Genomic DNA, 24,633 nt, shown 5'->3' with positions numbered 1-24,633 from the left:
GTGAAAGTAATTGCAACTTCTGCCATGACATTACTGTCTGTATGTATGGATGCAGATGCATATCCTGATAGCGTTACATAACATTATATTATTTATTAGGGTATATTTATATTAATGGATTAATAGACATCATTTTAATTCCAATTTCTAGTTATAAAACATCAGTTTTTCTTCTGCTTAATTATATCTATTTTTGTATAAATAATGAAGTTTATGTTTTGCCCTGTTATTTTGTAATAAGAGGAATTGTTTTCTTAGTCAATATGCTTTAAAACTCAAGCATGATGAAAATATACTAAAAAAAAAAAACGTAAATAAAGTATAAATTTCTTACATCAATTTTTTTGGTTTAAGTAATGTTATTATGACAAATATTATTCATAGAATTACGGGTTAAAAGTTTAAAATAGGCGTGTAGTTATTATAAGTATTATAATAGCGTGTTATAGTAAGTATTATATAATTTGTGTAGACGTGTTATTTCTAATAAAAACAAATATTCTCTGTTCTGCACTGGAAATTGCAACAGTTGTTACTTAAAAGTAGTTGTGTTAAGATGTCAAGTGAACGCGGAAAATCTCTTCGCAGTCAGTGCTTGACAGCGAAGAAGTTAAATGCGAGGCGATGCGCTATCACCTTATGTTAAACATACTAAGTTCATAGACAAAGAAAAAAATGGATTATTGGTACCTCTTGGGAAAGTGACAGAACTTGCTTGTAGATTGCTGAATTTAAGCTGTTCTACAGTTATTGACATCAGGAAAATCGGATATGAAAAAGAGGTACTAGTGGGTCTCAAATTCAAATGCCAAAGAAAAAAAAGAAATATACTCATAATAAATATGAAACAGACGATTTTGACAGGTATGTTATTGGATGAGAATTTCTTAAATGTTTTGAATTATATTAGGAATTACAAATTACCTACTATATGAAAATTACACAATTTTTGTCGTGAGGAACTGAATTTTACTGCTAGTAGGGAAACACTAAGGAAAATTATAAAATGTATGGGTTTTCAATTCAGGAAGTATAAAAACAATAGACTGATTTTGTGTGAATGAGATGATATAATTGTGAAACATGTATATTTCTTATCTGAGAATAGATGCAACTTCTGACCAGAAGAGACCAGTCATATACTTAGATGAAACTTGGGTGCACACTCATTATATGGTAAAAAAAGTACTGACAAAGTGATGACATACCAGATGTTTTTTAACAGTAGTGCTGATGATTGTTTAATTGTGGCACATGTGGGTAAACATGGGATTCATAGATGGCACTTTTTTAATATACAGCATATATACTTTTTTGAAGTATATTGAAAAGCAAGTTATCTCAGTACTTCAACAAATTGTATTTTAGTACAGATTATGCACCTTACCATAATAAACAAAAAATAAACCTCTGTGATTCAATTCATTGAAAAAAGATATTCAAGAATAGCTCCAAAAACATAAAGTAACTATGATCCAGATCTAAAAAAAAAAAACGTTTAGAAATTGCTAAACTACATTGCTCAGAACCACAATATGAGTTAGACAAAATACTAAATAACAAAGGAATTACTGTACTTAGACTGACGTCTAAGTACAGTAATTCCTTTGTTAGTAAGTAATTTCTTACCACACTGATTTTAACGCAGTTGAATTTATTTGAAATCTAGTTAAAAAACTTTTGAGGCCGCAATATGCCCCACAAATATTTATTAACAGAACTGAGAACCATTATATTAGTTGCAGTTTCGTTAATTATTATAAAAGACTGGAAAAAATTAGTGTTGAAAGTTTAGTAGATAATGAATTCTTACTGGAATACAGATGCATTAATGTAAGATGCCATTGAAAGCGTAATTATAAATACAGGGATGGACAATGATGAGACATTAGGTAATGGAGATTAATTCTGGTGGAGGTGAAAATGAGTCAATCTCAGAAATTGAGGGTTGCTGGCCTGTCACAGAAGATAGTTCTACAGAAACTGCAGACGAAACTGATTAAGGACTGTATTGTAGTAGTATTGATTGTGTAATTTAGTAAATTAATATAAAATATCATTTTATTTTTTATTCTGCAACTATATTCAACTTGTGATTCGATAAGCCTGCATGTCCAAATTATTACTACCAATTTTGAATATAATGCTGTAAACTATGATACCATTTTAGTGAAAACATTTACTTAATTAAATTATTGTAATTAATTGCAGCTTAAATTTATTTCATTTATTAATACAGTAATGTAAATTAACTTTTTTTATTGTGTTATTACTGTAATCAGAAAGAAATTACAGGTTCTAAAAAATACAGTAACCTGTTTTAAACGAACAACATTTCTTGTTTAGATCAGATTGACAAGCATGTTACTCTGTTCAGTAGGAATGTTCTGTTATATCTCCATCTCTGTCTATAGCCAAACAAAACAACAGTGCTGCAGTCCTCTACGAATTTGAATGTCACGTTGTCGACTTGTAAACAATATAGCTTGTTTACAAGTTGTTGAATTGTAAACAGTATGATGTTTTAAAAAATTTCAAAAACTTTCTCTGCTTTTTATTTTTCAAATTTTATTCTTAAACTAAATATTACATAAGAACAGATGGAGTTATTTTAAAATCTGATGAATCATATTTTGCGGAGAGATGAGTCATAAAACCATAACTTTATTTCTTCTTAATTTATGGACTACCATAAATTTTTATTTTTAGCTTATCTGATTCTTTAATTAAATTAAGTTATTATAGTTAAAAATTAAAAGTAAAATTTCTGAATAATTCTGTTCATCATCAATTATGAGAATTTAAAGCGGTTCAATTTTTTACTGGAAAATAATGTAAAACTTTTTAAGCACTGATAAAAATTGATCGTTTGTAAATTCAAATCTTATGTTTATTATGTTTTTCTATTGGATGAAGCCAATTCCAAAATTCTTCTATATGTTGATTATTTGTAAATTTTTTGTGTTTATTGAATTAATGTCATATTAATATATTTATCTAAAAATTTATATTTTACAGGAAATGCTAAATTTAAAAATGATGTCAGTATTGACAATTTATATGTAAAAGGACTTGTAAATGATGTTGATTTTACTTCATTTGTTACAAATATTTATCTACATTCAGATGAGAAAGTAGAATTTTCTGAAGCACAATCATTTGATAAAAATGTAAGGATACTTAACATTATTTTGTTATTGATAAATTTCTTAGGGTACATCCTGAGCATGAAGCTATCTAACATCTATTTTAAATAGCAGAGGATTCTGATAAGAATATTAAGTAGAGCAGTAAGCATGTTGTGCTTTATCAATTAGACTGCAGCAGCAAGTTATAAAACAATTGAAATTGATTGGTTTCTGTTTACATGGATTTTAAGCAGTTTGTTATGCGTTCTGTTCTCAGAAATCGTTTTGGTAATACAATAAAGACCTGAAATGATCCTTTCATTCACTCTTGACTGAAATAACAACTTTCTACAGCCAGTCGGTAAACAAAGTAAGTTTATTTGCAATGGCAGAAGAAATGGCTTCATACCTTTGAAAGACCACACTAACTTTAGCCTCTGTTATTTTTTTGTATCATAATTTAAATTTATGATTTAATAAATATCTAGATTATCTTTATGTTTTCTCTGCTGATGACTTATGTGGACAGAAGGATTCAAACAGTAACAGAGAGTTTTGCTCTGAACGGATGCTGCAGTTTGTGTAGAAATGTATCAATAGAAATACATTCTATTGATATAAAAGATGTTCAGATTTAATAAGTCACTATTTTAAGTTACCCTAATGGACTAGAAATTTGCAATACAGTTAGTTGTTCTTGCTATTTATAAGGTCTGGTCAGAAAATAACGGAACTTTATTTTTTTAATCTTTATTATTAGTTTTACAAATTATTGGTCCTTGTACCATTCAAATTACTCCCCTCACCTATCACACACTTTTCCCAGCAGTGTTTCCACTTTGTGAAGCAGTCCTGGATAGCTTCATTTGAAATGGCCTTTAAGACTTATGACAAATTTGCTTTAATGTCATCAATAGTCTCAAAACGGCATTCTTTTATCAGTAATTTAAATTTTGGAAATAAGAAAAAATCGCAAGGCACCAAGTCTGGCAAGTAGGTAGGCTGAGGGAGGACAGTCATCTGATTTTTAGCACAAAACTGATGAATTGACAAAGCTGAGTGTGCAGGTGCATTGTCATGGTGAAGGAACCATGATTTGTATCGTTACAACTCTGGTCTCTTTTTGTGAATTTTTTCACATAACCATTATAAAATGCTTTGAGTACATATGGTTCACTGTTTCACGTTGAGGCAAGAATTCAAAATGCACAATTCCATTAAAATTGAAAAAACAGAGAGCATCACAGATTGGATTGAGACTGACTGCTTTCTTGGGGGTGTGAAGATTTTTTGCTAATCCATTGTGATGATTGGATTGCAAAAACCATTTGTAACATTGTGTACGACCAAGAGCATCATCTCCATGAGCTTATTTCAAAAGTTGAAACGTTTCTGTGAAAGGTTTCCCAGTTTCACGCAAAATTTTACATTGTATCATTGCTACTGGAAATCGCACATTATAAAAATCACTACTAACACTTAAGCAAGTTGCACTCAAATTACAATAACATAAAAACTAAATGAGATATCAACAATCCAAGAACATGGTTGTAGAGGAGGTTATGCGGAACACAGTGCTGTCAACTGCACATCACTAAATATCTCAGTTGCCACCTAATTAATAATGTTCAGTTATTTACTGAACAGACCTTGTATTTTTTACTATAAAACATAAAATTTAAAAACTGTTTAATATAAATATATAGTATAAATATATCTTTAGTGTTTCCTGTCATGAACTGTCATGAAAAAAAATTTAGGCTAACTATAAAATTTACTAATACAACTAACTGATCCAGTCATGACTTATTAACCTTGCTGCTGTTTTGAATCTTGTGCATCCAATTTTCTGGCTGTTATACAACTAATTCATAAAAAACTGCATCTTTTAAAAATGACTTCTATATTTGACTACTTAGTAAATATAATACATGTGTACATATATTTTTAAAGGGTACAGTTAGAAGATTATCATCTATTATAACTTAAAAATTGTGCCATGCAAATATCCTGCTTTTTATTCTAATGCTCTTCTGAATTATTTAGTAAGCTATTCTAAATACTGTTTTTAAACAGGATGACTAACAAGAATTCTAGTATTATTAAAATAGCCAAATAATCTAATCTAACCCTTGTCAAATCCTTTTCGTTTACAAAAAGTAGCAATGCTGGTGGTATTAAAATGTTATTTATATGTATAATGAACAGACTGCCGCCTTGGTAGACTGTTGTCGGGGTGCCTAAACTGGGGTTGTTTTCCGACTTGTTGGCTTTGGTGAGGGTGCTCTAAAATCAGGAAAGGATTCAAGTGAGGTCAGCAGTTTTCAATCCATCAGCCTCTTGCCAGTAATCGGAAAGTTAGTTGAAAGGCTGGTTGTGGAATGGCTCTGGGAAAGCATCGATATGAACTCATTTTTAAGTCAAGGCCAGTATGTTTTTATGAAATATGTTGGCACTGAGGATTGCATCTTAAATGCTCTTGCTGAGGTGAAAAGCGCTGACTGTAAATATGTTTTGGCAATTTTTGTAGACATAGAGACAGCATTTCTTTCTTTGTGTTGGAGTTTTGTCCTCTATGAGTTGGAATGTTCCTGTAGCCCTGAGAGGGCTGGATGGACATTCAAAATTTAAAGATTTCTGTGCACAAGATGAAGTTTATGCTTCTAAAGGGTGCAGACAAATTATCATATAGTCATAACCCCCGTATTAAGTATAAAGGCTGTGTAATCAGCCGAGTTCAAGTTCATAAGTACATAGGTGTTTTGTTTGATGAGAAATTGCTGTGTGGCAGCCACATTAGGCAAGTAACAGCAGATGCTGTCTCTGTGATGCACAAGCTTGGAAGGATTGCTCAAAAGGATTACGAACTGTTGAGCCGGCATTTGTACATGGTGTATTGAGGCGTCTTCGAAAGTATGACCCCTTATGCGGCGTCTGTTTGGGTGCATAGGTTGGAAAGAAATTGAGCACTTATTCAAAATTTAAGGAGTGCGCAGTGCAGAGCCTTAATTGTATACACTGCTGTTTTTAAAACAACCTCCTATGAGGCTACCACTGTATTGGGAAAGTCTTTCCCAGTTGATTTAGTGGTGAAAGTTCAGGCGGCCATATGGAAATTGCAAAGAGGCAGGGAAGTCGAGGTATTTGGGATGGGGTTTTGAGCCGGGCCTGTAACAAAGCAGAACAGTGATATCAATGCACTAGTTCTAAATTTCAAACAGCTACCCTTCTCCCGCCTGCGGAGGAGTCTTTACAGCCTCACAATGAAAGCATGGCAGCAAGAATGGCAAGCCATTACTAAGGGCTGTATAAATCTATCTTCTGGATAGATTTATACAGGATCTAGGGGAGATGTATGCCTCTTATTTATTTTTAAGTTCAATGGGAGCCCGAATGCTCTCCAACATGTAAATTTAAACCAATATTATTTTTGGTTCCACCTGGCAACTGATGAGTTGTCCGTCTGCGGAGAGGTCCAGTCGAATGAACACATAATGTTCGACTGCCCAGCTACTGGTTGGAGGGGGGGAGGCAGAACTCAGGCCATCCTGGAACTTAGAGGTGGACCTCAGGGAAAAGACTCCTACCACGCTGCTGTAGGAAACTAACTGAGAGATATGGCTGGATACCAGTCAGATTAAGACTCCAAGTGCTTTAATGGTGGACAGGTACTTGCTGGCATTCAGTGGCCTAGGCGTGGCAGCGAATTGCTGTCTTTGACAAGATAAATTAATTATTGATAGTCATATATGTTTTAGTAGTTGATGGGGTGCGTCTACCCATTTTAGTTATATGTGACAAGTGGGTGGTTGGACACGCAAGCAAATGGTGTATGGTACCACTCATATTCCGCTCACACTTTTAGGTTGGCTAGGAGGTAGTTTGGACACTGGTCGCTAAACTGTTTCGAGGCTCATTAGCCGTTTGTGGCACAGACATTCGATCTTATGCTTTAGGGCGACCGAATGGGGTGGTGATGGTAGAAATGCCAAGCAAACCAACATATGTATAATTAATGAAGATAAATTTATTGTACACTTAAATGTACAGTTTGACAAAATTTCAGCAGTTAACAGTATCATCTGGATGGAACTTCAAGCCACACTGTTAGATTAGCCATAAATATTTCTTGGCCATTTAGTCTTCCATTTTCATAGCTGGTAATTGGCAGTATCCTTGTTTATTCCAGACAAAAATTTCTTAGCTTGCCTTTATTTATATGGAAGTATTATGTTATCACATATATGCTTAACTTAATATTGGTGGACAAAAACAGTAGCAGCTCGGATGTCAGCACATGTACGTGCTGGTATAAGTGCCACTCCCCCCATGCAGATGATCACGCAGTTCTCCCAGCATAACGGTGCTGCAGCCCCACCACTCTCAGGTTCCAATAAAAGAGTGTGCACAAGAGTGAATTTTTAATTCATCGTCAACCACCACCTGGAGAAGACCAAGAAGAAGTTCCGTGGCTGCCTCAACATGGGACCTCCCCGGCTTCAATTGCCCTGGCTGGCTGACTCAGCAGCAGGAGCTGGCCCAGTGTGGGATCGCTACTGAAATTTACTAATACAACTGATCCAGCCAGGACTTATTAAACTTGCTACAGATTCGAATCTTACACATCCTATTTTCTGGCTGTTGTACAGCTAAAACCGAATTTTTAAAAACGACATATTATAAACATAACATTTCAAATTAAGTTATTTGTATTTCTCATGTTCAAGTTAGTAATATATTATGTAGATCCTTAAAATTTTATGCTTTAATGAAAATAAAAAAATAAAAAAAAAACTGTATTTTGTTTCAGGTTACAGTATTAGGTAATATAATCATCAATAATAGTTTTAATAATTATGATATTAATAAATTTCTTGAAGAAGTTGTATTAATTAATGAATCGTCAACAATAAAGGAAGAAGTTACATTCAGTAACAAGATTATGTTTCACGGTGGGTTACAAGTAGATCATGATATGAATGTGTCAAGAATTTATAATTGTGATATTAATGATTTAATAGAGAATGCTATTTATTTGGATAAACCTGATTATATTAGCGGTTAGTATTATATTTATTATCTGTACATTTTATAACCTTTTGTGTTTTATATTTTTTATAAACTTTTGTCTCAAAGGAATTAATTGAAGATATAGTAGTAATAGTAGTCTTTTTGTTAATATCATTAACAAATCCAGAAGGAAAAGAAATCAGGTGGTGTAACACACTTTCCGCAATACAGTTTGTCCAATTATAATTGGTGGATAGTGTTCAGTAGCTGTACATTCACATTTAGAATGTGTAACCTACACATGCACATACTTGAAATAAAGTCTCTCCTTTTTAAGAAGTAATAATAATATAAAAATACTGTTTGCTAAAGTAAAAAATAATTAATATCTTACTTAATTAAAGAAGTTCTAGAGCAGTGAAACACATACAGTATCACTTATCAGTTTGGTTGAAGTTCTGCTTTCATACATCCTCTCGCTGAACATTTATTAACATGATTTATAAATTTATCATCCATTAAAATAAAAAATAAAGTGTACTGCAATTTAATACACCTGTATTAAACAATGTTTTAATCATTATTTTCACTTTCACTACTATACAACTATCATCATTTTCATCTGCATTTAAAATTTTCAATTTGACCTTTAACAGCTTGTTTCATTTGACGACACTGGACTTAAATTTTTCAATATGTTGACAGGACTTTCTCAACTCATCTACAGTAATTCTTTAAAATGTTGATTTACTGTCTGAAATATTTTGACATGGAACCCACTTTTTGACTTGTGTCCATATTAATTCCTTAGAATTCAAGTCAGGGTGATAGGTGGTAATCATAACCCAGCCAGCATGCCCTTTTTTGAGGTGTTCATCCAATTTTATTTCTTTTCCTTTTTTGTTTTCTTTAGCCCGTTTATCATAGAAATTTTGTTTAATGCAAATTTGGTATCTTATCTTCTTATATGTTATGGTATGTTGCAGTGTCTACTCTGTTTTTGGGCGAATTAGGGAAAGCCTTTTTTGAAGATGATTTCCATCTTCATTCATATTTAGTTAGAAAAGAAAAGAAGCCATTATCCTCTTCAGCATGGATAATTATTATTCTGTCACCTTTCAAGATTGAAATTAACACCGCTTTTTGTTTACATGATTTTTGTTGGCACTGGGAATTTAAAATTTAGGTCTCATCAGTAAGTTCAAGGCATCTTTCTTCAACACAATATTGAGCAATTTCTTTTATATTGCATATCAGATATTTGAAGAAGAATTGGTCTGATATTTTGAATTCTTTTCCACCTAGAACCAGTTTGTCCTAACAGAATAGTTAAACTACTTTTGTCACCAACAAATATTCAATGGGTTTAACTTGATAGAAAACTTTCACAAAGAATGTAAGCAACCTTCAGGTGAAAGAACATGAATTACTATGCAATGAAGGGAATTGTTATCAACTGTCTGTGTCAGTCACTTTCCTTGTAGTGTTTTTCTGTTAACGATATGATACTAGTGATTTCAAACTTGGCTCCTTCAGCACTTGCAGAATGTTCTTAAAATTTTTGGGTTTTATAATAAAACTATATTGACATTAGCATCAAGTATAATTTTTTTATATCTGTTGTTAACCAAACGATAAATAAATAAAAAAGGTCAGCTGTTGTAAAAAAGTTAATAAAAACAAGTATTAATAAAAGCACTTATAAATATAACAAAATCAATGCTTAGTGTGTGTCCACATGGTCAGGGCTGGATTTACTAATAGACAAATGTCTAGGACCTGTAATTCAGAGGGGCCCAGCCTCAATACAGGTCAAAGTAAAAATAATTAATAATACATTTTTAAAAAAAATATTATATTATTTATAAGTAAAACAAATAAAATGTCATTATAATAATTGGCAAAGTAATAAAATCAGATTAGTACCACAGATGGATCTAAGGGGATTATGGGCCCCCTTATATTATTTCTGTATGTAAATAAAAAATAAGTCTAAATAAAATTCCTTTATTATTAAAAGACTGGAAATCATAATATGCTGATAAAACATAAATGCACAATAGCGATGAATCATTTCATTTATTATTACTAATAGTTTTTTTTAACTATTGTACTGTTGTACATAGGTGAGAGGATTGGAGTATGATGTATTTGTATTAAATCATCTACCAGTTTGAAATGGACAAACTGTAATTTAATATTTTCCCACTTAGTGGTGCTAAAGAGTGAAGATGAATCTACTCGCTGTTACTATAGAGAGATTTAATATACTTATCAAAAAGTACTTCTAATTTTTAATGAAAGACTGAACTAAACTTAAGATAGATTTCTTTAGCTCTCATCATGATGATTTATCTCACTTTTGCAACCAGTGTCAATAAGTGCTACTGTTCCCCATATTGGTATTGTCAGTTAGTTATTTGATGAGATTTTTTTTTAGTAAGAAGATTATAGCTAAGATGTGTTAAAAGAATGTATTATTCCTTACTAAGTGAATTATTTCATTAAAAAAAAACATGTTATTTACACTATTTCTAAACATTATTTGTTTAAGTATAAAAACAGGCTATTTTCTAGATTACTGTTTATTTTTAAAAAAGTATAAATTTTTAAAATTTGACTTTCAGTGATTTTATTTTATTTAAAAAAATAAAAACATGAAAAATTATAACTAATAGTAATAATAAATAATAAATGTAAAAATTAATGAGTAAAAAGTTGGAATTAACAAAAAACAATGGACTGAGTGGTAAAAATAAAAGATGTAAAAAAGCCCAATGCCACTAGTCTACCAAATTATAAGTATCCGTGATCAATCAAACAGCAAACTAGTTGCCTTTGAAACTAGTAGCACAACTCTTAAAGACATGAATAAACTAAAAAGAATAACAATTGTTTGTTAATTACGATAGAAGCAAAAGTAAAATAGTAGAAATACTGAAAATGTAATATTATATCATGTTCTTTCTGTTTGCAAACATGAGAACTTAACATCAAAGGCCAGGCAAATTGTGTTTATTCATTTAATATATGATTTTTATATGTTTATATATCTATTATGTTATAACTGAATAGTTAAGTTATTTTTATAGCTTTTTAATTTATCGTTTTTTTTTTCTCTAGGATCCATGACATTTCAGAATGCCATAGTAAATGGTAACATTACTACATCACTTATTGATAATATTGATCTAAACCATGTATTTGCTCTTAATAAAGAACAAACAATATTAGAAACAATGACATTCAATAATATTACAGTGCTGAGTGACGTTGATGTTGGAAATCGGGTTAATGGTGTATATTTAAATCAAGAATTTCATAATACATTATTGGTATGTAAAAATAATAACTTTGTTGTGTAGTTTATTGGAGGCAGGCATTCCATTCACAACCCACCGGGTTGGTCTAGTGGTTAACGCATCTGCCCAAATCAGCTGATTTGGAAGTCGAGAGTTACAGCGTTCAAGTCCTAGTAAAGCCAGATATTTTTACATGGATTTGAATACTAGATCGTGTATACCGGTGTTCTTTGGCGGTCGGGTTTCAATTAACCACACATCTCACGAACGTTCGAACTGAGAATGTACAAGACTACACTTCATTTACACTCATACATATCATCCTCATTCATCCTCTGAAGAATTATCTAAACGGTAGTTACCGGAGGCTAAACAGGAAAAAGAAAGAAAAGGCATTCCATTCATAGGGTAGTGCTAAACTACATGTACTATTCAAAAAACGACATTCAGTGTTTCTCATTTAAGATATTGTGAGGCAGCTGCAGTTGATTTTCATGAATTACATATTCCGGTATCTGTTTATCACCCTCCAAATAGAAATCTTCATATATTTGATATTCTGGAAAATACATTTACTATAATTGATTAATTCAATTATCTTTCTTTGAGAAAATTGTATGTGGAGGTATATAGATAGATATATAGATAGATAGATAGATAGGTATATAGATAGGTATATAGATAGATATAGGAATGATTTACCACCTATTAATTATCTTCCTTAATGTTTTTTGAATGTATGTATATTTTTATGCCAGTTACAATCCATCATGCTTGAATTGCTTTATTGATAGTATTTTAAGTGTTCTTAATAGACGGGAGTTTAATATTGATATACCTTCTTCATCAGATCTTTTAATTTGTACGTTGAGATACCTCCAGCAGTCTTAAAATCCATTAACAGTATCTTGCCCAATGTCATCAAATATCCCTTTTAGACTTATGATTGGTTGTCAAATCAGTTTCTTGAACTCAACTCAGAGAAAGAGAAAGATTTAGATAATAATTACAGTATTGAACTTCCAATTTTAAAAAACAGTTTGGAGATACTTTATATCATGTACAAATCTGGAAGGTCTGAACAAGACAGAGAACATTATTTAACTTGTAAAAATATATTTAAAAAAAAACTATATTGTTAAAAAGAAAATTCAATTGCAACAGAAATTTTATAAATCATAAATTTTTCAAATAAATGTCTGTAAAAAATGGCTGTCTGTTAAGATTATTAAAGGATAAACAAACAGACATTCAGTAAATATCATTTAATATATATGATTTTTTTTTGTTGACAGTGTTTCTTAATTGTGCAAAAATGTAAAAAGAAGTAGAAGGTCTGTTAAAAAATAACCTAACATTTTCTCTGTCAGGTGTTTATAAAAATATTTTGAAATGTACAGTCGGTATCACTGTTGCATTGCATAGGAACTAATGAACAATCCCCCTCATTTGCATGTGTCACTGAGGTTTATGTGTACAGTTCATGCAAAGTATCACTGTTGCATTGCATAGGAACTAATGAACAATCCCCCTCATTTGCATGTGTCACTGATGTTTATGTGTACAGTTCATGCAAAGTAGGTGTTTGGTCCTACTTACTAGATCGCGGATACCGGTGTTCTTTGGTGGTTGGGTTTCAATTAACCATACATCTTAGGAATAGTCGAACTGAGAATGTACAAGACTACACTTCATTTACACTCATACATATCATCCTCATTCATCCTCTGAAGTAACACCTGAATGGTGATTCCCGGAGGCTAAACAGGAGAAAGTAAGTTAGGTGTTTGGTCCTAAACCCACCGGGTTGGTCTAGCGCTAAACTTGTCATCACAAATCAGTTGATTTCGAAGTCGAGAGTTCTAAGGTTCAAATCCTAGTAAAGGCAGTTGCTTTTATATGGATTTGAATACTAGATCATGGATCCGGTGTTCTTTGGTGGTTGGATTTCATTTAATCAACATCTCAGGAATGGTCGTCCTGAAACTGTACAAGACTATACTTCATTTACATTCAAACTTATCATCCTCACTTATCCTCTGAAGTAAACCTTATGGTGGTAGTAGAGGCTAAACAAAAAAAGAGAGACAGGTGTTTGGTGCTGGGGGATTTAGTGATGACTGACATGAACAAAGAGTTACAGTGAAGTTTTGTGTCAGGATTAAAAAAATTTTACCAAAATACACAAAATGATTCAAGAGGTTTATAGGGAGGATTCTCTGAGCCGCTACATACTGCTTTGAGTGGTGTTACAGGGGTAGAGACTACCACAAATGATGCTTATCATTTGTGGAAGTCAACAGATGTCTGTCTCCATGAAAATTTGTCCTTGATCATAGGTTATGTGGTTCTTTTATCATGAAAATCATCAGCCCATGCATTGCTGCATATTTGTAGTTCTACACAAAAAATTTACTCAGTTTTCTCCCTTCCTACCATGGTTAGCCAACGTAGTCAGTCAACTACCCCCTGCAGACCATTTGTTTATTTCTAAATTAATTCCATAAAAGAAAATTCACTGAACACCCTGAAAATTATTTTGAAAAGTGGATTCCAGTGTTGCTTCTAGAAATGGAGTGGTTGCTAGGAAAAGTGTGTACAACAGAAACAAGATTATTTTGTAAAATTCTGTTAATATTCAACAAGTTTTTTTTTAGAAAAAGTGCTGTTACTTTTTGAACAGACTTTATACATTGACCTATTTATCTTTACTTTGCTGGAAACTAAACTTATTTGGCTCCTTTTAACTAAAGAACAGTATCATGCAAAGATGTGTCTTTCATTACAAAACTGAAGTTCTAAAAGTTTGATTTTTTTTTCAGAATTGGTAATTATTTACTAAAGCAAATTATTACTTTGGTATTATGTCCTTTGCATAGTCATCAATGATCTCTAAGAGAGAACTTTCAGATGAACTGAAACACATTTAATCTAGTAGAAATAAAAAAGAAGAAATTTCTATGTTATAAAGCGTATACAAAGAGTTAATCTTTGAGTAAGGTAGAAGGGAAATAAAGAAATGTTTTAAAGGACCCTCGCTGAAATAAAATTAACAAATCAATCAGAGCATCCAAAAATATACGTAGGTATATACTGCACTGAAGAATTCAGGCAGAATTATAAATAACCTACAAAAGTTATCAAAAAATATATATTTCGTAGTAATATTAATGTAGTTAATATTATATTAATAATAATAATTATATTGTAATATAATTACAATTTATATATTATAATATTACATTAATATTAATGATTATTAATAAATATTATTCCAATAATGTTATAATATAATACAATTGACTAAATTTAGACAGGTTTATTACTACATTAAAAAAAAATATATAAACACTTTGTCTCTTACTGTATATATGAGGGGTGGGCGGGAAGTTCCTTTATGCTAGTTATGAAATTATTAGGATAGGTGCAGCTTACCTTCTATGAATATAAAACATCTTTATGAGTTCTACCTTGTTCAAAGCAAATCACAACTGTGTGCCCTGCACGTCCAGTTGTTCATCATCTGCAACAGTGTATCAGGAGTGATCATTTCAAATGCTGATTGAACAGCATCTTGGAGCTGTTCATTGTTGACATATCTGCGTTTTTGGAAAATCCCATAGTGGATTGTCAGATATGGTGAGGTCAGGACTTTCTGCTGGCCAAGGCAATGGTGCTGGTACTTCTGATCCACACCTGATCAAGAGATTCGGAAAAATTTCATTGAGGTGTATGCGGACATTCAAAGTAAAATGCGCTGGAGCATCTTCTTGCTCAAATGTAGTGATGTCAGTGATCCCTTTTGCCGTTAATTGTGGAAGCAACCACTCTCGATTATGGATTGATTAACTGTGCCATCAAAAAAATAAGGAGCAAGGAGATGTTCAGCTCTCATCCCAGTTCAGGTCATAACATGAGGCAGATGGTGTTCGATTTCTTCACTCCATTTCTTCATGGTGAGGATTGTCTTTCGCTCAGAAAAATATTTCAGTTATGAGATCTTCGATAAATTGCACACTCATCTGAGAACATGACATTCTTATTGTCACTTGCTCTCAGAAAGCGTTCGAGTAATCTGACATGCATAAAATTATCAATCAAGGTCATTGTCACTCAACTCATTAACTGTGGCTGGACAAAAACATTTAACTTTCAAGTCAAACGACTTGAAAGTTAAATGTGGGCTAGCTTGGAATACTTAACTCTGCAGAACATTTGTGCATTGATTTCATTGGTGATCATTAAATTGATCCCTCCAAATAGCAGCACACATCTCAGCTCGAGTGCTCAGCCTTGTCCAGAGTTTTGCATAAGAACACTTCCCATTTCAAAAACTTTCTTCTCCCACGTCAGTAATGTTTGCCATGATGGTGACGATTTCCCAAAACGCACAAAGAAATCATTCACAATGTTCTGCATTGTTTTACCAGTGTGTGGATGTTTGTAAACCTACACACAAGCTAACAAATGCTTTTTGACAGTGAACACACTCTTAACAGCCATCATTTCACACTTCTATGACTATGGTCATCCCACCATGAATGAACACACTGGACGATCCCCACTACAGCTTATTCTCCCTGTCTTTTCCAGCAGCAGTGAGCAGTATGAGCGGTGAGAATGGGCAGCAATAGAGCCTGATTAAGCTGAATTTATTACAGTGTAAAGGGACTTCCCATCCAAATAGTACACTGCATATTTTTTTTTATTTGTGCTTGTATGTCTGTGGACTTTCTGAATTGTAAGTATTAATTTTATTTTCTATTTACAGACTGAAGGTGATCAAGTTATTGATGGGAATTTTTTTGTTAATAGAAATGTTTCTATCAAAGGAGACCTTATTACAAATGATACTGTTAATGACATCCTGATACAGGATGTAGCTATATTAGGTGGAAACAACACATTTTCAGGTAAATTTCTTAAATTGTAATAGAACTGGATTGAACTGTACTATTTTAATATGTGTCTATTAATAATTATAATATACTAAGTTTTTTCAGTTATTCTCTTAAATTCTTGACCGAGTTGACTGAAAAATACTGGTAAGATATAAATTTAGAATTCGCTTTCAATATACATGAAAATTTTTCACTCGGAAAAAATTTGGAGCTAATAACCAGACAACTTCTTCAGTAGAGTTATTTTGCTGCTATCCTTAGAATCATCTTCAGCTGGTTAGAAACCCTTTCAGCATGCAGTCAAGTAACATATAGGTTGGTTTTATGTGTGTGTAAAGTGATCCCATAATCTGAAAAAATAATTAATAACTATCAGTTTTTTAATGTAAAAGTGAGCATAATGAAAGATATAATTATTTATAATTTTAATAATACAGGTCCATTAGAGTTCGACTGTGTTTATTCAAACAGTGATTTGGAAATAGATTCAAATATTTTATCTGGAATTGATGTAAAAGACTGGGAAAACAGAGCTGTTCTTATCGATAACAATCAAATAATATCAGGTAGTTGGATTGTTGATGGGAATATTTCATTTTCATCAATAAATGGAGAAGGAGATTTTAATAAATTAAATGTATTTCAATTGGATAATGAATTTGAGAGGTGGAAGGCTGAACAAATGAAATTACAAACTACGATTATGGTGAGTGCTTTTAATTGTTTTTATACTACTACTACTCTTTAACCTATGAGCAACCTGGAAATGCAATTTGTACACTGGGACACTTATAGTGAATGAAAAAGGATTCTAACCGATTAAGCTTGTGTTAGAGTGATAAAATTGAGAAATTTTTTTTTGTCTTCAGTCAATTGACTGGTTTGATGCAGCTCTCCAATATTCCTTATCTAGTGCTAGTCATTTCATTTCAGTATACCCCCTACATCCTACATCCCTAACAATTTTTTTTTTTATATATTCGAAACGTTGCCTGGCTGCACTATTGTTTCCTTCTACCTCTCCTTCCAATATTAAAGCGACTATTCCAGGGTGCCTTAATATGTGTCCTATAAGTCTGTCTCTTCTTTTAACTATATTTTTCCAAATGCTTCTTTCTTCATCGATTTGCCGCAACACCTCTTCATTTGTCACTTTATCCAGATATCTGATTTTTAACATTCTCCTGTAGCACCATGTTTCAAAAGCTTCTAATCTTTTCTTCTCAGATACTCAGATTGTCCAACTTTCACTTCCATATAAAGCTACGCTCCAAACATATACTTTCAAAAACTTTTCCTGACATTTAAATTAATTTTTGCTGTAAGCAAATTATATTTCTGACTGAAGGCTCGTTTTGCCTGTGCTATTCGGCATTTTATATCACTCCTGCTTCATCCATCTTTACTAATCTTTAGTAATTTTTAAAATTCTTCTACCTCCATAATCTTTTCTCCTCCTATTTTCACATTCAGTGGTCCATCTTGGTTATTTCTACTACATTGCATTACTATTCGTTTTGTTCTTGTTTATTTTCATGGGGTAGTTCTTGCATAGGACTTCATCCATGCCGTTCATTGTTCATTCTAAATCATTTTTACTCTCATCTAGAATTACTATATCATCAGCAAATCGTAGCATCTTTATCTTTTCACCTTGTACTGTTACTCAAAATCTAAATTGTTCTTTAACATCATTAACTGCTAGTTCTATGTAACAATTAAAAAGTAACAGGGATAGGGAACATCCTTGTCAGACTCCCTTTCTTATTACGGCTTCTTTCTTATGTTCTTCAATTGTTACTGTTGCTGTTTGGTTCCTGTACATGTTAGCAATTGTTCTTCTATCTCTGTATTTGAACCCTAATTTTTTTTTAAATGCTGAACATTTTATTCCAGTCTACGTTATCGAATGCCTTTTCTAGGTTTATAAACGCCAAGTATGTCGGTTTGTTTTTCTTTAATCTTCCTTCTACTATTAATCTGAGGCCTAAAATTGCTTCCCTTGTCCCTATACTTTTCCTGAAACCAAATTGGTCTTCTCCTAACACTTCTTCCACTCTCCTCTCAATTCTTCTGTATAGAATTCTAGTTAAGATTTTTTTATGCATGGCTGGTCAAGCTAGTTGTTCTGTATTCTTCACATTTATCTGCTCCTGATTTCTTTGGTATCGTGACTAACACTCTTTTTGAAGTCTGACAAGAACTTCCCCTTTTTCATAAATATTACACACCAATTTGCATAATCTATCAATCGCTTCCTCACCTGCATTGCGCAGTAATACAACAGGTATTCCATCTATTCCAGGAGCCTTTCTGCCATTCAAATCTTTTAATGCTCTCTTAAATTCAGATCTCAGTATTGTTTCTCCCCTTTCATCCTCTTCAACTTCCTCTATAACACCATTTTCTAATTCATTTCCTCCATATAACTCTTCAATATATTCCATCCACCTGTCTACTTTGCCTTTTGTATTATAATTCGGTGTTCCATCTTTGTTTATTAGATTAAACAAAGATTATTAAATTTATTATGATTTAAATTATTAAATTTTAATTTATGTACCCCAAAATTTTCCTTAACTTTCCTGTATGCTCCATCTATTTTACCAATGTTCATTTCTCTTTCCACTTCTGAACACTTTTCTTTAATCCACTCTTCTTTCATTAGTTTGCACTTCCTGTTTATAGTATTTCTTAATTTTTGATAGTTCCTTTTACTTTATTCATCACTAGCATTCTTATATTTTCTATATTCATCCATCAGCTGCAATATATTGTCTGAACTCCAAGGTTTTCTACCAGTTCTCTTTGTTCCATCTAAGTTTGCTTCTGCTGATTTAAGAATTTCCTTTTTAACATTCTCCCATTCTTCTTCTACATTTTCTACGCTATTTTTTTTTATTCAGACCTCTTGCGATGTTCTCCTCAAAAATCTTCTTTACCTCCTCTTCCTCATGCTTCTCTTAATTCCACCGATTCATCTGACACCTTTTCTTCAGGTTTTGAAACCCCAATATACATTTCATTATTACTAAATTATGATCACTTATCAATGTTTGCTCCAGGGTAAGTTTTGCAGTCGACGAGTTGATTTCTAAATCTTTGCTTAACCATGATATAATCTATATGATACCTTGCAGTATCTCCTGTCCTTTTCCATGTGTATATTTTTTTATTATGATTTTTAAACTGGTTGTTGGCAATTACTAAATTATACTTTGTGCAAAACTTTATAAGTCGGTCTCCTCTTTCATTCCTTTTGCCCAGCCCGTATTCACCCACTATATTTCCTTCCTTGCCTTTTCCAATGCTTGCATTCCAATCTCCAACTATTATTAAATTTTCATCTCCTTTTATGTGTTTAATTGCTTCGTCAGTTTTTTCGTATACACACTCTACCTCATCATCATCATGGGCGTTTGTAGGCACATAGACGTTAACAATCGTTGTCGGTTTAGGCTTTGATTTTATCCTTATTACAATGATTCTATCATTTTGCATTTTGAAATATTCTACTCTTTTCCCTACCTTCTTGTTCATTATGAAATCTACTCCTGCCTGCCCATTATTTGAAGCTGAGTTAATTATTCTAAAATCACCTGACCAAAAATCATTTTCCTCTTCCCACCTAACCTTACTAATTCCTACTACATCTACATTTATCCTATCAATTTCCTTCTTTAAATTTTCTAATCTACCAACCTTTTTTTAGACTTCTAACATTCCATGCTTTGACTCTTAGAATGTTATTTTTCAATTTTCTGATGACTCCTTCCTTAGGAGTTCCCACCTGGAGATCCAAATGGGGTCTAGTTTTAGACAACTATTTTAGTAGAACTTTTATTTTAGAACTTTTTTAATCAACTATTTAAGCGATTCTGGATAGTGCATTAGCACTATTAAACACTTCCAAGTGTCATATTATATCAGACAAATAATTCTATTTACATGTACTTAAAAAGTAATCTCACTTTTGGGAAATGAAGGTTCATCTCAATGGAGATCCTTGACCTCCACTATTATATTTTTTGTGTTTTTGACATTTTTTAGTTCTATGTGACTTTTTTGTGATAATATTTATCACATAATATGCTTGGTATTTTCTAACTTACTCTAGTGTATTGTATAATGTTTCTTAATATTTAAATTAATCTTCATGTTGATTGTCTTTTATATTATTCTTTTTAAAACTTTTTTTGTGTCATTCATATAATTATTTATATTTATGCTATTTTAAATTCATTATTATTATTATTATGTGATTTAGATGAATTATATTAATGAGTGTAAAGAAATTCATAATAGGACAGAAATTGCAAGAACACAACTATATGAATTGCAGAATTTTGCTATTTCACAGGAGTTACTTTTTAATAGCGATGTTGAAAGCATTCATGTAATAAAAGTAAGTATTTTCTCACTTTTTACTTTATTTAATGGTATTTATTAAATACCACTATTAATAGAACTATACTGGAACATAATTTTTACAATACTCATTACAATACAATACAATATCATTACTCATTACTCATTACAATACTCATTTACAATATTCATTAATCTGTGGTTATTTGAGGTATTACTTGATAGATCCAATAAATAACTGATTGTGATACTCTTGTGTTATAAAAAAAACAATATAGTTTTTTTTTTAGTGAATTTGAAAGGTTGTTTTACGAGGACTCTTTGGTTGTTTGGTTTCATTTCTTGTCAATGCTTGATGGTGGATAACCAACTACTGGACTTATAATTAGACTTACAGTCTGTTGTGAGGTATTATAGCTAAAGAAAGTCCATAATAATAAATTAATGAATAAATAAAACATTTAAATGCTATTAGATCGAGTGAATAAACTTGATTTCTAAAATACCACTGGGTTCAAAGTTTTACCAACATGTTTTTAGAAATTCATTTCTTTAAATTTAAATTTATTTGAAAGAAAGTTGCTTATTATGTATTTTGTGTTTTCTTTTCGAGTAATATTTTAATTCTTATTTAACTTAATATTAATTGCAGTAGAGAATTAAAATTCAAAATTGTTTGCAACCTAAATACAAAATGTTGAATTTTTTCGTACGTTTTGCTTAAACTATTACAGTATTGTAAAAGTAAAACATTAAAATTAATTGTGATAAAGTAATGAATACATTTCTTAATTAAGGTTAATGCTAATGAAGGTTGAGCACAACGTAAACTTCAGCTTAAGGCCAGTGTTGATAATAGTTGCATTTTGTCATCTTCACAGGAATTCTCATTAGCACAAGTTTCATTTTCAAGTTTTATATAGTTGCAAGTTGCACCGTTGTTTAAAAATTGAAATTCTGCTGTATCGTATCAATTTTTATTTGTTCCTTTAAATTTTCTCAATTACAACCTTCCTACCTGGGATCAGGAATTGAACAAAAATGATTTGACAATTTCTTTCATGAAAGATTGTGATTTTTTTGTAACTTAAGTATAGTTAACATTAAAAAGGATATACTTTCAGTTTTTCATAAGTCTCATAAAGAGAAACGTAACGCCTTTTTTTTATTATTATTAACTACATGTTATTAAACATTACTGTAAATATATAGTATACATGCCAGTACCAGAATTTTGATGATTTAAATCCTCCATGTTTTAATGTAATTTTAAATTCTATGAATATTTATGCTGTTTTATAATACTAATAATAATGATGAATCATGTAGATGAAATAATTGTTTCAGGTTAATGCAAGTATATTGTCATGTGTTTGTAGTTCGACAAGGATATTGAGAGATAGCACACTAAAAATTCTTAATACAATTTATTTACTCTTAAAATAATTTATAATATACAAAATAAGTCACTTATAAATAGCAAAATAGAATTCAGATTTTACCATATACCTAATACAAAAATAACAATAATACAAAATTAACAAAATTTTTAATAAAAAAAAAAAAAAACAAAATTGCTAATACAAAATTAATAAGAGATATATGATTTTAACAGATATGTTAATTTATATCATATAAATATAACATCTGGAAATCTGTAATTTACTTAACATCAAATTTTAGTAAGATATGATCTTAAAAATAAAATACATCTCAAAATCAAAATTCATTTTATGCAAGAATTATTTACTGTTAATGTTTACAAAACATAATTAAAAACATAGAAACTAGCATATACTTTTATAAATTAGTAATGAAATGAATAACAGCTTCTCATTATACTGCTTTTATAGCTTTGTGATATTTGGTAAGATATTTATTGAAGACATCGGTAATTCCTAAAAGGAAGCAAATAGGGAAGAAGTGATGATTATATTACGTAGATATTATAAAGTCAATAATTCTGTAGTCAAAAAAAGGCTATAGCTATATTTTGTGATAAGTTTCGGTGCAGTTTCAGATAGTTATCTCTTCATTAATTTCTTTGCAACTATGTATATGTTATATTGTGCTGTTTAATGGCTTTAAAATATCAGAATCATTATTCAAAGTATACTAATACAATATCCTTGGTAAGGCATATTATCTGAGAGTCTCTCAAAACTAATCGCTTTTCTTCAGAATTGAAGCAGTAAATATAGTTGCTACTGTATGACACAACTGTGTCATACCTTACCTGTGTGGAAATTAATACCTCTTACATGGATGGTATCGAATCAATAATTAATATACATTTCTTATTTAGGTTTGATTGGTAAAACCTCAAACATTTTAAATAAATATTCTTCCACCTTAGAAACCATTTAGACAATAAAGCATGCCTACATATATCTTCTACATTCCACATTTCAGGCAAAGTGCCTGTTTTAGTAATTCCTCATATCATATGCAGTTTTACATCCAACTTTTCATGAGTTGTCCTGCCTTTCTACTTGCAGTCAGATTTTTTTTTTCAAAAGTTTGCAGTCAAACGTTTTTTTTAGGTATGCCTTATTAGGCATCCTCATTAAATGGTTATATTACCTTTTCCATTGCCATTCACTTTTATTGTTAATGTCTTAAATTTAAAGAGCCATCAAGTTGCTTATAATTTATTCTGTTCGTCCTAGAATAATCCTTAATGGGTTTAATAATTACATTTTCTCTTGTTTTATAAGTTTATGATTGCTTTTCTTTAGCACCTAGGCATCACTATCATTGTCTAATTTGAGAACAGTTAACTATACATATTAATCTTTATGTTTTTATTAAATTGGTTTTTAAAAGTAAGCTAGAATAGTCTCACACACATTTATTTTAAGTTATTTTACTGAAATTAATCTTTTAAAGATTCATATTATTTCACTGTACTGTTAAATTTTATTTAAATTCTATTAAATAGATCACCTAGTGCAGAATATTGAGATAAGACATATCTTGCCTTAATTTTTCATTGTAGTACTTTCAAGGGATACCGCATCCTCAGTCATGATTGAAATAATTCTGTTATTGCATAAATAAGAAAACAAATTTATACATTTTTATTATGCAATAACGGAATTATTTCAGTCATGACTGAGGGATGATAAATTATTCCATGTTCACCAGAAGCTGACAGAAGAAGAGCGATATGTATGCATGTATGTATTATCAGCCTGGAAGTTTTATAGTATTTCCAGCCTTTATTACCTTTTTCATATTCTTCAGCTAATTTGTTTATGTTAAACAACAAAACATATCTAACTTTTACAATAATTTCATTGTGGCGAAAAAATTGTCAAATTTATTTTTAACTTATTTTAAAAATTAAACTTATTTAACATTTTTTAATTTATTTTTAACATTACATTGTATAAAAAGAATATAAAAACTACTCTCCATGCTCCTTATAAAAAAGTTAAACTTAACTTATACATATTATGGAGTTAAACTGCTCATTTATCTCTTCACTTTCTAGAAACCTTCTGAATTTTTTTTATGAAATAATCTCTTATATTATTAGTCTTCGTTCAGAAATAGATTATAAATTAATTATGATAATCTTTTGTTTTTTTTTCTTTAATATTATTTATTACAGGTTCAAGAAGAACATTGTTTGGTTATTAGTATTAGTAAAACCTGCACATTATTAATGTATAAATGGAAAAAAGAAAACGGCTTATTTGAGTTACTGTTTGAACAAAATAGAATTAATGGAGTGAGAAAAATAAAAGCCATAAACCACCAAAATGAAACACTTTTAATTACAAAATCTGCATCTAATGTTAATTTATATAACTGTGGTAGTGATACTGATAATATTTTATGGAAATATTCAGAAGGTGATACACAGGTATTATTTTGTTTGTGTATGTTATTTAGTATTAACTAATACTAATTAGTTAC

The 24,633-nt window shown here is 30.9% G+C and overlaps 1 protein-coding gene across 1 annotated transcript in view; it reads left to right on the top strand.

The window, feature by feature from the left end:
- fs(1)N (female sterile (1) Nasrat) overlaps positions 1-24,633 on the top strand; it is a 120,530-nt gene that overhangs the window by 75,726 nt on the left and 20,171 nt on the right. The window contains exons 21-27 of the mRNA XM_075377087.1: positions 3,019-3,170; positions 7,939-8,188; positions 11,262-11,473; positions 16,212-16,353; positions 16,779-17,047; positions 20,609-20,746; positions 24,326-24,580. Of these exons, the coding sequence (XP_075233202.1) occupies positions 3,019-3,170; positions 7,939-8,188; positions 11,262-11,473; positions 16,212-16,353; positions 16,779-17,047; positions 20,609-20,746; positions 24,326-24,580 (1,418 nt within the window). The remainder of the gene's footprint in view (positions 1-3,018; positions 3,171-7,938; positions 8,189-11,261; positions 11,474-16,211; positions 16,354-16,778; positions 17,048-20,608; positions 20,747-24,325; positions 24,581-24,633) is intronic.

The sequence above is a fragment of the Lycorma delicatula genome, chromosome 10 (assembly GCF_047948215.1).
Source record: "Lycorma delicatula isolate Av1 chromosome 10, ASM4794821v1, whole genome shotgun sequence".
Taxonomy (NCBI): Eukaryota; Metazoa; Arthropoda; class Insecta; order Hemiptera; family Fulgoridae; genus Lycorma; species Lycorma delicatula.
The sequence above is the reverse complement of the archived record's forward strand: the minus strand, read 5'-3'. Positions and strand labels throughout refer to the sequence as shown.